The 14,413-nt window shown below is 41.1% G+C and overlaps 1 protein-coding gene across 3 annotated transcripts in view; it reads left to right on the forward strand.

Moving 5' to 3' along the window:
- The first annotated feature begins 364 nt into the window (after window positions 1-364).
- The window catches only part of tafazzin (tafazzin, phospholipid-lysophospholipid transacylase), a 38,888-nt gene continuing 24,839 nt past the window's right edge, over window positions 365-14,413 (forward strand). For 2 of the 3 annotated variants that reach the window (XM_029718232.1, XM_029718231.1), the window contains exons 1-4: window positions 366-914; window positions 1,300-1,437; window positions 3,563-3,691; window positions 10,898-10,943. In XM_029718232.1, coding sequence (XP_029574092.1) covers window positions 1,329-1,437; window positions 3,563-3,691; window positions 10,898-10,943 — 284 coding nt within the window. In that variant the 5' untranslated portion in view covers window positions 366-914; window positions 1,300-1,328. Of the gene's footprint in view, window positions 915-1,299; window positions 1,438-3,562; window positions 3,692-10,897; window positions 10,944-14,413 lie in introns of all 3 variants that reach the window. The other variant, XM_029718230.1, reaches the window with a different exon arrangement.

Raw genomic sequence — 14,413 nt, forward strand, 5'->3', positions numbered from 1 at the left:
ACCCTATTTTTACTGCGGCAGCCACAATGGTTTTTCCTCTACAAGCCAATATGTTTTCCATATACAGTGATTCGCAATGGATCATTTATTTGACCTTGAAAAATGTTTTAAAACCCACATTTAATGCAAATGTAACTTAATTATGAACAACTATGAATCATTGTTAATTTGTAGACAATTATTTTGTCATATATCATGAATAAATACAGGTTATTGACACGTTTCTACTATTACGCGGGGGACTTTTATTTGAAACGTTTCCGAAATTCCGTGACCTGGAAGTACTTTTTCCAGTGTTGTTGACGAGACACTGATCTTGATAATGATAACGCATAGTTTCTAAACCCTGAGGCGCTTCCGGGGATCACTGGCGCAAAATGCCGAACAGACCAGGCCGGGTTACAGAAGTCAATGAGATTACTGAAACAATCTTAATTAGTTGTTCATTTTCTGAAAATCTAAAGGCACAACCTAGATGTATTAAGTAGTTTAACATGTTATTCCTCCAACCTTATGAAAGTGACAAACTGACACGTTATCATTTTCGTCAAAAACAACTTTATATCAAAGCAGTGCCTCTGATTTGCGACATGCGCAGTTAGGCGCCATTACATCGCCTACAAGCGTGTCGGGGATTTCTATTGGAAAAGCAGTTTCGGACTATCTTCATCCTGTCTTTGATTATATATCAGTGGTGGAGATGGAATGAGGGGAAATGAAGGAACAGACGTCGTTTCAAAGCATCAATGAGTAGATGGAAAGAAACACACACACAACAACCATTTGTTTACATCGATTCAGAAATGTCGCTTAAATTCGTTAGACGTAATGAACTACAGCTCCCACAATCCATAGCAGAACGGGGCCTTTTTCCGGGTTCTTCGAACTTGCTAGTGATCAACTGAAAGCATAAGGTGAGGATGGGACTTAACTTTGATCACAAGTCATTACTACGCTTAGAAAAACAGTGCAGACTTAGTATAAAACCGTCATATGAAACAAGATCCGTGTATTAAACTGCTTTTGAGTGTTTGTTTTTTTAAAGCTTCCACCTTTTTACTTGGACGGGAAGCTAGCAGAGACAACATGTGGAAAGCTGTGTTCTGTTGACAAACCAAACAATCACAATCCATGAGTCTATGCCAATGATGTATGATCTATAGCATGCAATACTTTTATTCTATTCAATACTGCTAAAGATTCCGCTAGCTATTTAGCTTCCATTCTGCAGTAATGAGAGTAGCTCATCTATACTGTCTGCTAGTTATAAGATGGTATGTTTCTCATACTGTGCTCCAGGTGGATGTGTGTACGGTCGGTGAGCAGCGATGCCCCTGGAGGTGAAATGGCCGTTCCCACAGTGCCCGCAGTTGGCCTGGAAGGTGACCAGCACCCTGGTCATGGGCGTGGTGGGCTCATACAGCTACTTCTGGACCAGTGAGTAACCACACACACTCGGGCTGCACGATTTGGACAAAATATCGTTTTTTGGGGGGGCTAGATATTGCAATTATGAATTGCGATTTTCAAAAGACTTGGGTTAAACTTGGTAAAATGGTCCCGTGTGGCTCAGTTGGTAGAGCATGGTGTTTGCAACGCCAGGGTTGTGGGTTCGATTCCCACGGGGGACCAGTACGGAGAAAAAAATGTATGAAATGTATGCATTCACTACTGTAAGTCGCTCTGGATAAGAGCGTCTGCTAAATGACTAAAATGAGAAATCAAGTGTCAGGATAGAGAACATCTTCTACAATGAGATCATGTGAATGAATAAATCAAATCAAGTTTTATTTGTCACATGAGCCGAATACAACAAGTGTAGACCTTATAGTGAAATGCTTACTGTGCTAACTGAATACAAAACCAAATGAAACAAATATTTTCCAACATTGTAATAGGCTATATATAATAGATTTTACATTTACATTTTAGTCATTTAGCAGACACTCTTATCCAGAGCGACTTGCAGTAGTGAATGCATACATTTATTATTATTATATATTTTTTTGTCCTGGCCCCCCGTGGGAATCGAACCCACAACCCTGGCGTTGCAGACACCATGCTCTACCAACTGAGCCACAGGGAAGATAACAGTATTACACTTACATATTACATTTACATTTTTTTTCATGATCACCAAAATATGGTGTGCTATAAGTGCAGCAGTTATTCATTCATGAACTAACAGCATTATGACTTCCTATTTCCTATTTAACCATTTATGAGTTCTTAAATAATAATGAATCATTATTTATTCAGGTAGCCATTGGCTGCAGATTGAATAGGAAGCATATGATTGTGTAATTATGTATAACTAGGCTCAATCATTATTAGAATGGAAATTATAAGTCAAAGTGCCTTATTAACATGTATCACGTAGCCTACTATGTCCAACACATTGGAATCTATTCAACGCGACATGTTTCAACTTCTCTCTTCATTTTATTATACAGTGTTGGGATGACGACTTATTTGTGAGCTGGAATCTTGTATCTCCAGCTTTTTAATCATCTTCTTGCAGCAGTCTTTGTTGACTGTGTAAACAGGAACCATGACTATGTGATAGGTTATAGCCTCTGTGATTTCTGTGTGTCTACAGGATGTTTTTTTGGTAGGTGTGTTACACTTGGAAACACATCGGTGGTCAGTGTCTGTTTAATGTAGATGGCTGGTTGTGGCTGAGCTGCTCTTGGGCACTTTTTTTTTTTTTACCATGCAATCGTTGTAACGTAGGGGATGTTTATTCTTCAAATGATTAAGTCCATGTGTTGTCTCCACTACTTGGTTGACATGGGTTTTCCTGTAGCTGAAATAATGTCATACCACTGAAGATCTTTGGCACCAAATCAACGTTCTCGTTAGCAGCACTCACGAGGGAAAGCCACAGAGTTTCTAAACCTCATACTGTACTGTCTTTGGTAAAGCCCTTGTTCTCCTCACTGAGGTGTAAAGCCCTTTCTCTCCTCACCAGCATCTAACTGAGGTGTAAAGCACGTTCTCATTTACAGCAACGACCTGGGGAACCGTTACAGGGGAGAAATGAGCCAATTGTAAACTGGGGATTATTAGGTGACTGTGATGGTTTGAGGACCAGATTGGGAATTTAGCCAGGACACCAATCACTGCCCTGGGGCATTGGGATATTTTATTTTAGACCAGAGGTTAGAGTGCCTCCTACTGGCCCTCCAACACCTCTTCCAGCAGCATCTGGTCTCTCATCCAGGGACTGACCAGGACCAACCCTGCTTAGCTTCAGAAGCAAGCCAGAAGTGGTATGCAGGGTGGTATGCTGCTGGCGTTTGGCCAGCATGCTATACAGCATGCTATACAGCATGCTATACAGCATGCTATACAGCATGCTATACAGCATGCTATACAGCATGCTATACAGCATGCTATACAGCATGCTATACAGCATGCGCATGCTATACAGCATGCTATACAGCATGCTATACAGCATGCTATACAGCATGCTATACAGCATGCTATACAGCATGCTATACAGCATGAATTAGATTAATCGTGGCACCCCTAACACACTCTCTCTCTCCTCTCTCTCTAGAGTATCTGAACTGTATTACGGTTCATAATCAGGATGTTCTATTTGACCTGATCGACCAACGTCCACCTGACACACCCCTCATCACACTGTCCAATCACCAGTCCTGCATGGACGACCCACACCTCTGGGGTAAGGACACACATTACAATGGAGTGATTCCATATGAAACCCAGACAAAAAAAAAGACAGTGATTTGGAGGATTTTCACCAAAATGTATTCCATAGAATGGTCCTTTGGGGGAAGGATTGTTGACATATATTTGACATTTGTATCTAAAAGCATAATTGAGAAATAATTGATCAAAGTTGGAGATTTTGGCCTTTACAATGCCTTCTGTTTTTTTCAACAACAAAAAATTGTGTTACAGCCTGAATTTAAAATTGATTGTGTCACTGGTCTACACACAATACCCCATAATGTCAAAGTGGAAATATGTTTTTTTTTAAATGTTCACAAATTAATACAAATAAATGAAAATCTTGAAGCTCTTGAGTCTAAGTATTCAACCCTTTTCTTATTTATAATATGTTTGAGTAAAGATGTGCTGAACAAGTCACATAATAACTGGAATCACTCTGTGTGCAGTAATAGTATTTAACATGATTTATTTATGACTACCTCATCTCTGTACCCCACACATACAACATACTTACTTGAATACTTTCTGAAGACACTGTTGTACCCAGGCCTCCTGTAACCTCTCTGGGCTAGGTGTTACAGGCCTCCTGTAACCTCTCTGGGCTAGGTGTTACGGGCCTCCTGTAATCTCTCAGGGCTAGGTGTTACAGGACTCCTGTAACCTCTCTGGGCTAGGTGTTACAGGACTCCTGTAACCTCTCTGGGCTAGGTGTTATAGGACTCCTGTAACCTCTCTGGGCTAGGTGTTATAGGACTCCTGTAACCTCTCTGGGCTAGGTGGGATGTGACCGAGGCCTCCTTTAAGACTCCATAATGTTTCATCTGTAGGTGTTACAGGCCTCCTTTAAGACTCCATAATGTTTCATCTGTAGGTGTTACAGGCTTCCTTTAAGACTCCATAATGTTTCATCTATAGGTGTTACAATGCAGAAATTGGTGTCACATAAATCTTCCCCCGTATTGTGGAAAAAGTCTTACACACTCAAAGTCAATCTTAAATGAATCATTGTTTATTGTCAGAGTTCTGGAGAGGTTCCAATCAACTCAATGCACCATAGTACACATGTCAATCAGGAGCTCTCCCTGGGCAGACCCTGCAGTTGTCTTATCTACGGCTGTACACAGACAAGTTATATTTGTATGATTTAGCATAATTCATTAATTATTCATTACCGTTTTGTTCTATTCATGTAACAGACCAATACTGGTTCATAACATGTGACAGACCAATACCTCACATGGCAGCTTGTCTCGAAACTGAGATCTTTCGTTTGTTCTCTAAACAAGGTTCTGGTCGTACTGCCAAATTGCAGCTACTGATAGGTGATTTGTACAGTCAGCCACTTGCATGAACATAGAAATTGGTTTATAGAACAGCACATGAATAGAACACAGAAATTAGTTTCATAAGAAAAGCACAAACATTAAAATTCCCATTACACCTGCTTGCTCTGTAATGAGTAGTATTTCAATAAAAAAAAAATGTTTATTACATTAATTTGTTAATATTGGAAAACAACATGAATATTGAAAATGTACCATCTTTCATTTGGCTCATTTTTCAATATATTATTAAACTTAATACGGAGGTAAATGGATGACATCGCAAGCCCTTAAAATGTAAACAAAACGGACACTGGTGACAGACAGCATTTTAGAACGCGGGTTACCCATTGAAATGTGCTGCAGTACACTGGTTTTCACAGCAGTTCTGTTATTTCGAGATGAGCTGAAGCTGCAGGAAGAGGGAAGAAATGGCCTATAATGCTGGTCATATCAATATCTTTAATCTTGATGCTTTTGGAGTGATAGTTAGCTGTGCAGGCTAGCATGAGGGACAAGAAGTAGCTAGCCACAATGAGAAGTCAGCTAAACTTGTAAGCTACCTGGTATAACTAGCTATCTACTAGCTAGTTCAATTTCTCTCATGATTCTAATAATAAAAAACAACCCTCCCTAAAAAACAGTATATTATTGACCTAAACAGTTAATGTTAGCCCAGTCGCTAGCTTATCCAGGGTCAGTGATACATTGAGCAACCATGTACTGTCTGTCTATGGGAACAACTCCAATCATTTAGCAAGCAACATTGCTAAAATATTTAAATAAAATATAATGATTATCATAAAATGTTACATGTAATTGTAATCTCCTTATTAGCTACTGTGCCTAAATTACAAGGATTGGATTTGCACTAAACAATTTTATTATGTCATTATGTGTAAAGTCTGCTGTATGGTTAGCCTCGTATAATGTACATTGTCTACTGGTATCATTTTACATTGAGAACATATAGCTAGCTCAACATTTAAAACAGTGTGTGAGTTTAGTTATTCTCTGCTTCAGATGACAGGGGTCATTGCACATGCCCATAAGGCTAGTAAAGATGACAGGGGTCATTGCATATGCCCATAAGGCTAGTAAAGATGACAGGGGTCATTGCACATGCCCATAAGGCTAGTAAAGATGACAGGGGTCATTGCATATGCCCATAAGGCTAGTAAAGATGACAGGGGTCATTGCATATGCCCATAAGGCTAGTAAAGATGACAGGGGTCATTGCACATGCCCATAAGGCTAGTAAAGATGACAGGGGTCATTGCACATGCCCATAAGGCTAGTAAAGATGACAGGGGTCATTGCATATGCCCATAAGGCTAGTAAAGATGACAGGGGTCATTGCATATGCCCATAAGGCTAGTAAAGATGACAGGGGTCATTGCACATGCCCATAAGGCTAGTAAAGATGACAGGGGTCATTGCACATGCCCATAAGGCTAGTAAAGATGACAGGGGTCATTGCACATGCCCATAAGGCTAGTAAAGATGACAGGGGTCATTGCACATGCCCATAAGGCTAGTAAAGTCATCATACTGTAGGCCTATGGCTGCATTGGTGATGCAGAATGGATCCACATGGCTGATATACTGAGAGAGTGACAATCAAATACAACAGATCGGAGATCTTACAACTAGATAAAAAGGAGATAGAAACCCAGAACCCCTTCCCCTCGTTATTGCAGGATTGTTATGCAGTTGAAGTTGTTAGTTTACATTCACCTCAGCCAAATACATTTAAACTCAGTTTTTCACAATTCCTGACATTTAATCCTAGTAAAAATCCCCTGTCTTAGGTCAGTTAGGATCACCACTTTATTTTAAGAATGTGAAATGTCAGAATAATAGTAGAGAGAAGGATTTATTTCAGCTTTTATTTCTTTCATCACATTCCCAGTGGGTCAGAAGTTTACATACACTCAATTAGTATTTGGTAGCATTGCCTTTAAATTGTTTAATTTGGATCAAATGTTTTGGGTAGCCTTCCACAAGCTTCCCACAATACGTTGGGTGAATTCTGTCCCATTCCTCCTGACAGAGCTGGTGTAACTGAGTCAGGTTTGTAGGCCTCCTTGCTCGCACAAGCTTTTTCAGTTCTGTCCACACATTTTCTATGGGATTGAGGTCAGGGCTTTGTGATGGCCACTCCAATACCTTGACTTTGTTGTCCTTAAGCCATTTTGCCACAACTTTGGAAGTATGCTTGGGGTCATTGTCCATTTGGAAGACCCATTTGAGACCAAGCTTTAACTTCCTGACTGATGTCTTGAGATGTTGCTTCAATATATCCACATAATTTTCCTACGTCATGATGCCATCTGTTTTGTGAAGTGCACCAGTCCCTCCTGCAGCAAAGCACCCCCACAACATGATGCTGCCACCCCAGTGCTTCACGGTTGGGATGGTTGTCTTCGGCTCGCAAGCCTCCCCCTTTTTCCTCTAAACATAACGATGGTCATTATGGCCAAACAGTTCTATTTTTGTTTCATCAGACCAGAGGACATTTCTCCAAAAAGTATGATCTTTGTCCCCATGTGCAGTTGCAAACCGTAGTCTGGCTTTTTTATGGCGGTTTTGGAGCATTGGCTTTTTCCTTGCTGAGCGGTCTTTCAGGTTATGTCGATATAGGACTCGTTTTACTGTTGATATAGATACTTTTGTACCTGTTTCCTCCAGTACCATAATAAACCCCAGGAAGAGTAGCTGCTGCCTTGGCAGGAACTAATGGGCATCCGTAATAAACCCCAGGAAGAGTAGCTGCTGCCTTGGCAGGAACTAATGGGGATCCATAATAAACCCCAGGAAGAGTAGCTGCCGCCTTGGCAGGAACTAATGGGGATCCGTAATAAACCCCAGGAAGAGTAGCTGCTGCCTTGGCAGGAACTAATGGGGATCCGTAATAAACCCCAGGAAGAGTAGCTGCTGCCTTGGCAGGAACTAATGGGGATCCATAATAAACCCCAGGAAGAGTAGCTGCTGCCTTGGCAGGAACTAATGGGGATCCGTAATAAACCACAGGAAGAGTTGCTGCTGCCTTGGCAGGAACTAATGGTGATCCGTAATAAACCCCAGGAAGAGTAGCTGCTGCCTTGGCAGGAACTAATGGGGATCCGTAATAAACCCCAGGAAGAGTAGCTGCTGCCTTGGCAGGAACTAATGGGGATCCATAATAAACCCCAGGAAGAGTAGCTGCTGCCTTGGCAGGAACTAATGGGGAGCCATAATAAACCCCAGGAAGAGTAGCTGCTGCCTTGACAGGAACTAATAGGGATCCATAATAAACCCCAGGAAGAGTAGCTGCTGCCTTGGCAGGAACTAATGCGGATCCATAATAAACCCCTGGAAGAGTAGCTGCTGCCTTGGCAGGAACTAATGGGGATCCGTAATAAACCCCAGGAAGAGTAGCTGCTGCCTTGGCAGGAACTAATGGGGATCCGTAATAAACCCCAGGAAGAGTAGCTGCTGCCTTGGCAGGAACTAATGGGGATCCATAATAAACCCCAGGAAGAGTAGCTGCTGCCTTGGCAGGAACTAATGGGATCCATAATAAACCCCAGGAAGAGTAGCTGCTGCCTTGGCAGGAACTAATGGGCATCCGTAATAAACCCCAGGAAGAGTAGCTGCTGCCTTGGCAGGAACTAATGGGGATCCGTAATAAACCCCAGGAAGAGTAGCTGCTGCCTTGGCAGGAACTAATGGGGATCCATAATAAACCCCAGGAAGAGTAGCTGCTGCCTTGGCAGGAACTAATGGGGATCCATAATAAACCCCAGGAAGAGTAGCTGCTGCCTTGGCAGGAACTAATGGGCATCCAGAGTGGGGTCTCTGTTAGTTATGAAGTTATGGCTCAGCAGCGTCTTTTTCCCAACTCAGCCAAAACCACGCCCCGTTATTCAGAGGGGTGTTCTACTACGCTCCCATTGGCTAGCGAGCGTTGTCTCATTCACAGGCGATCAGCGCCGAGACAGTGGCCTTCCAAGGTAAGGATGGAAAGTGTAATTTAACAATTAGCTGCCTGCTGTAATGTAAGCCGATTATTATCATGTAACATTTGCCCATGGATTTATTTTCAGAGCTGTAAAAATGTCTCAGAGAACTCTGCTGAATTCCCTGTATTGAAGGTCAGCTAAGTTAACCGAGGGTACTCAACATTACTAGGTCGGTATTTAAAGTTGTTATATTATCATTAGTAGTCTATCAGGTTAATGCTTATGCTTATTATTAATAATTTCTTAAATATTTATTAGCTAATCATTCAGTCGAATACGCTATGCTACAGCCATTGAATCTGTCTGAGCGTTAAGGGAGGTTAATGGCTAGCTCGGTCCACCACATTAATCTGTCTGAGCGTTAAGGGAGGTTAATGGCTAGCTCGGTCCACCACATTAATCTGTCTGAGCGTTAAGGGAGGTTAATGGCTAGCTCGGTCCACCACATTAATCTGTCTGAGCGTTAAGGGAGGTTAATGGCTAGCTCGGTCCACCACATTAATCTGTCTGAGCGTTAAGGGAGGTTAATGGCTAGCTCGGTCTGCCACATTATGTTATTATATTTTTCACTCTTGAAATACAAGGGCAAATGTTATTAATCAGTGACTGAAATTTCACCCTACGTGATATTCACCTCCGGACTTGGGAAGCGCTCAAAGCTTTGTAGAACGGCCCTCTGAACGGGCCGTGGTTTTGGCTTCACTGTGTTGGGGGAAAAGAACGATGCGGCCCAGCATAGTATCCCTCCTATTCACATCCTGCAAATCACCAGCAGAGGGCGACCATTTTGAATCCATTTCCCATTCACTCTTTTGGGAATGTTTACTAATTGGATCATAAGTCTAAAAGTAGCAGAGATCTGTGGTGGCTAATTTCTGCATTACCAAATGAGGAGAGTTAAACACACCAGTCCGAGTTAACTACATCTTTTAATAATTAAGATACTTTTGCAAAAGCCTCTTTGACCTTCAATAATGCACTCTCTCGAATGAACCAGGAAGGTGATTACAGAATGGCTGCAGAGATATTTTATAGCAACGATACACCCCCTTCAACGTACATTGACAAACCACAGATCTTAGTAACAGTTCACAAAGGTTAAGTTTTATATGACAGATATCCATAAAACATAGCAGACAGTAACTGCTATGTCAACAGGGTTCATTATATAGACCGGTATCTGGTCCCCTTAGAACCGTCCCTCCCTGGTACGGTATAGAACAGAACCATTAGCTCATGTCCTCTGGAATGCTTTTTAGGCGTTCTTATCAAAACACACCATAAATCTCCTCTGTCAGTGCTATCTCATAGAGGTCCATCCTCAGTAAGACACCTCTTGATCCCACTCCTGGACAAGCTCACTGAGGGGAGTGACCTGCGCACAGACATTGTGGAGACAAATAATTGGTTCCCCATTAATCACGCCATCCCTTCACATGGTTTAAGAATAGGTAAAGACACATTCACATGAAGACAATATCATTCTGTCCTCCTCTCTTGCTGATATTCTGCATAGCAACAGAGACATGTAAAAAACAAGTCTGACCTCTCCCCTCTCTGGGCCCCAAGTGACTGAGCCCCAGCTAAGGGAAACGTGCAACTGAAAGATACCAGAGTCCAAAGGACACTTTCTAATGACAAGTATCTCACATAAGCATATTATACTAATAAAACATCTTAATTATCTATGTTACCCCAACTAATTCTGATTCATCCACCACAGATCCCACTCTAGAGCTTTGATATGCCCGTAGAGTATATCATTTGCAACAATATATTGAAAACTTTGCCAAATTCAAGAGGTATATTTTCAATATTCATGTTTATATTTTTAAATATTCCCTCCTCTCTTCTCTCTCTCTCTAACAGGAGTTCTGAGACTCAGACACCTCTGGAACTTCAACAAGATGCGCTGGTGAGTGATGCTGTGTTTATTAGGTGTTCATGCACACTCATGGTTTTATTGTTGTTGTGGGGCTTGAGAAGAAAAAGCAGCCACTTAAATCTTTGATCCTCTTCTTTAGCACGCTAATCCACTTAAACCGTTTAAGCTAGAAAAGCTGTTCAAACGTGCACGCTGGTCTCACTTGAGTTGCTTGTATACAACTTTATGATGTCTTTTCTATATTCTACAGCTCCCCATTGTGACATCATCAATTCCAACATTCCATTCACTGTGTAAATGGAACTTCTGACACAAATCAGCTACTTTGACCACTTTGTTAACAATTTAGACCAGGGTTGCCCAAACTCGATCCTCGGGACCCCAAGGGGTGCATGTTTTAGTTTTTTGTCCTAGCACTACACAGCTGATTCTAATAATCAACTAATCATCCAGGTTTGATAATTTGAATCAGCTGTGTAGTGTTAAGGCAAAACGTAAACGCGCACCCCGTGGGGTCCCGAGAACTGAGTTTGGGAAACGCTGACTTAAACCCTGACTACAGGGTGTAAAAAAATGTATTTAGAAATCTATATTATTCAATTATTGCGCGCGACAACAAGTGGCCGTGTTGCCAAGGGATAAAATAGAAGTCAGTTCTATTTGTGACGCAGATCGTGCTGCAAGTCCTGCCTCTCCCATCCTCATTGGTTTATAGGAGCAGATACCCACTGAAAGACGACTGAAAGACGAACGAGGCCAGTGGCGGTAATGCACCTAATTTATGAAAGTTGCTAATCGCAATATAAAGTCCAGAGAAGAAAAAGGCTGGAAGGAGGAGAGATGACTCAAAACGATTCGGTTGACCGTTTTATGTGTGGATTAATTGGCGAAGTAGAGGACCTTGTGCATTTCAGGTAAAATAACTCAATGTTTATATTCCAGGACAAATTAGCTAGCATCAGCAAGCTAGCTAAATAGGATAAATTAGCTAGCAAGTGCAATCTAGCTAGTGTAGGGGGACCAAATAAATTTATGCATGATGGTGCACGCGCGCAGCCGGTTTTCGGTTCCATGTTAGACAAACAGAGCGTATGAAATCTTCCTCTACTTCTCAAATCTGACTGCAGAACAAAAAATGTTATGATAAAAGTTATCGCTGTTTTAGTAAACACATCAACAACATTTTCTGTAACTTTTTATAAACAACTGACATTGTTAGCACCAACAAGTTAGCGTATGATATCTTCGTCTACTTCTCTGCTATTCAAATCTATATGTATTCTGTATTTTAGTAACTGCATCAACACCTTTTTTTTATCACTCTCCCAACAACAGACCAAAGCGTTGTGTGTGGAATCTCCCTCTGTTTCGCTGCTATTCAAATCTGAAAAAAATATTAGGAATAGCTTCTACCAATCAGAACGAGCTGTTTTAGTAACCAATCAACTGCTCTCTTTCTAGAAGCTAGCAGATTCATTATTTACCAACAACAGCTGCAAATTCCAATGAAACTACAGTGGCAAGAAAAAGTATGTGAACCCTTTGGAAATACCTGGATTTCTGCATAAATTGGTCATAAAATGTGATCTGATCTTCATCTAGGTCACAACAATAGACAAACACAGTCTGCTGAAACTAATAACACACAAACAATTACACGTTTTCATGTCTTTATTGAACACACCAGGTAGACATTGCAGGGTGGAAAAAGTATGTGAACCCTTGGATTTAATAACTGGTTGACCCTCCTTTGGCAGCAATAACCTCAACCAAACGTTTTCTGTAGTTGCGGATCAAACCTGCACAACGGTCAGGAGGAATTTTGGACCATTACTCTTTACAAAACTGTTTCAGTTCCACAATATTCTTGGGATGTCTGGTGTGAACTTCTCTCTTGAGGTCAGGACACTGCATCTCAATCAGGTTGAGGTCAGGACTCTGACTGGGCCACTCCAGAAGGTGTATTTTCTTCTGTTGTTGATTTACTTCTGTGTTTTGGGTCGTTGTCCTGTTGCATCACCCGACTTCTGTTGAGCTTCAATTGGCGGACAGATAGCCTTACGTTCTCCTGCAAAATGTCTTGATAAATTTAGGAATACATTTTTCTGTCGGTGATAGCAAGTTGTCCAGGCCCTGAGGCAGCAAAGCAGCCCCAAACCATGATGCTCCCTCCACAATACTTTACAGTTGGGATGAGGTTTTGATGTTGGTGTGCTGTGCCTCTTTCTCCACACATAGTGTTGTGTTTTCCTTCCAAACAACTCAACTGTAGTTTCATCTGTCCACAGAATATTTTGCCAGTAGCGCTGTGGAACATCCAGGTGCTCTTTTGTAAACTTCAGACTTGCAGCAATGTTTTTTTTGGACAGCAGTGGCTTCTTCCGTGGTGTCCTCCCATGAACACCCTTCCTGTTTAGTGTTTTACGTATCATAGACTCGTCAACAGAGATGTTAGCATGTTCCAGAGATTTCTGTAAGTCTTTAGCTGACACTCTAGGATTCTTCTTAACCTCATTGAGCATTCTGCACTGTGCTCTTGCAGTCATCTTTTCAGGACGGCCACTCCTAGGGAGAGGAGCAACTTTCTCCGTTTATAGACAATGTGTCTTACCGTGGACTGATGAACATCAAGGCTTTTAGAGATACTTTTGTAACCCTTTCCAGCTTTATGCATGTCAACTATCCTTAATCTTAGGTCTTCTGAGATCTCTTTTGTTCGAGGTATGGTTCACATCAGGCAATGCTTCTTGTGATTAGCAAACTCAAATTTTGTGAGTGTTTTTTCATAGGGCAGGGCAGCTCTAACCAACATCTCCAATCTCCTCTCATTGATTGGACTTCAGGTTAGCTGACTCCTGACTCCAATTAGCTTTTGGAGAAGTCATTAGCCTTGGGGTTCACATACTTTTCCCAAACTACACAGTGAATGTTTAAATGTTGTATTCAATATAGACAAGAAAAATACAATAATTTGTGTGTTATTAGTTTAAGCACACTGTGTTTGTCTATTGTGACCTAGATGAAGATCAGATCAAATTTTATGACCAATTTATGCAGAAATCCAGGTAATTCCAAAGGGTTCACATTCTTTTTGTACACTGAACTAAAAATATAATATATATAATATAAATATATATGCAACATTTAAAGTGTTGGTTCCATAAGCTGACATAAAAGATCCCAAAAATGTTCCTTATGCACAAAAATATTATTTATCTCAAATGTTGTGCACAAACTACAGCCCCAACTTACATTGAGGAAATAATGTTTACCAGTAAAGTTGTGGGGCTTGCTAAAGCTCTTTAAAAATATTTCTGTGGTAATGGAAGAAGTTTAAAAAGTACTTTAATTATATTATTCGAATAGTGAAATCATTTTAATGGGGAAAAACTGTCCATAGACGTGAATGGTACAAAAAACTAAAATTCGACAGATATCTCCTTCTGCACTGTTTGGTATTTTTCTTCAAACCAACATTGAGATGACCCAACTTAGATTGC

This window comes from Salmo trutta, chromosome 28 (assembly GCF_901001165.1).
Source record: "Salmo trutta chromosome 28, fSalTru1.1, whole genome shotgun sequence".
Lineage (NCBI taxonomy): Eukaryota > Metazoa > Chordata > Actinopteri > Salmoniformes > Salmonidae > Salmo > Salmo trutta.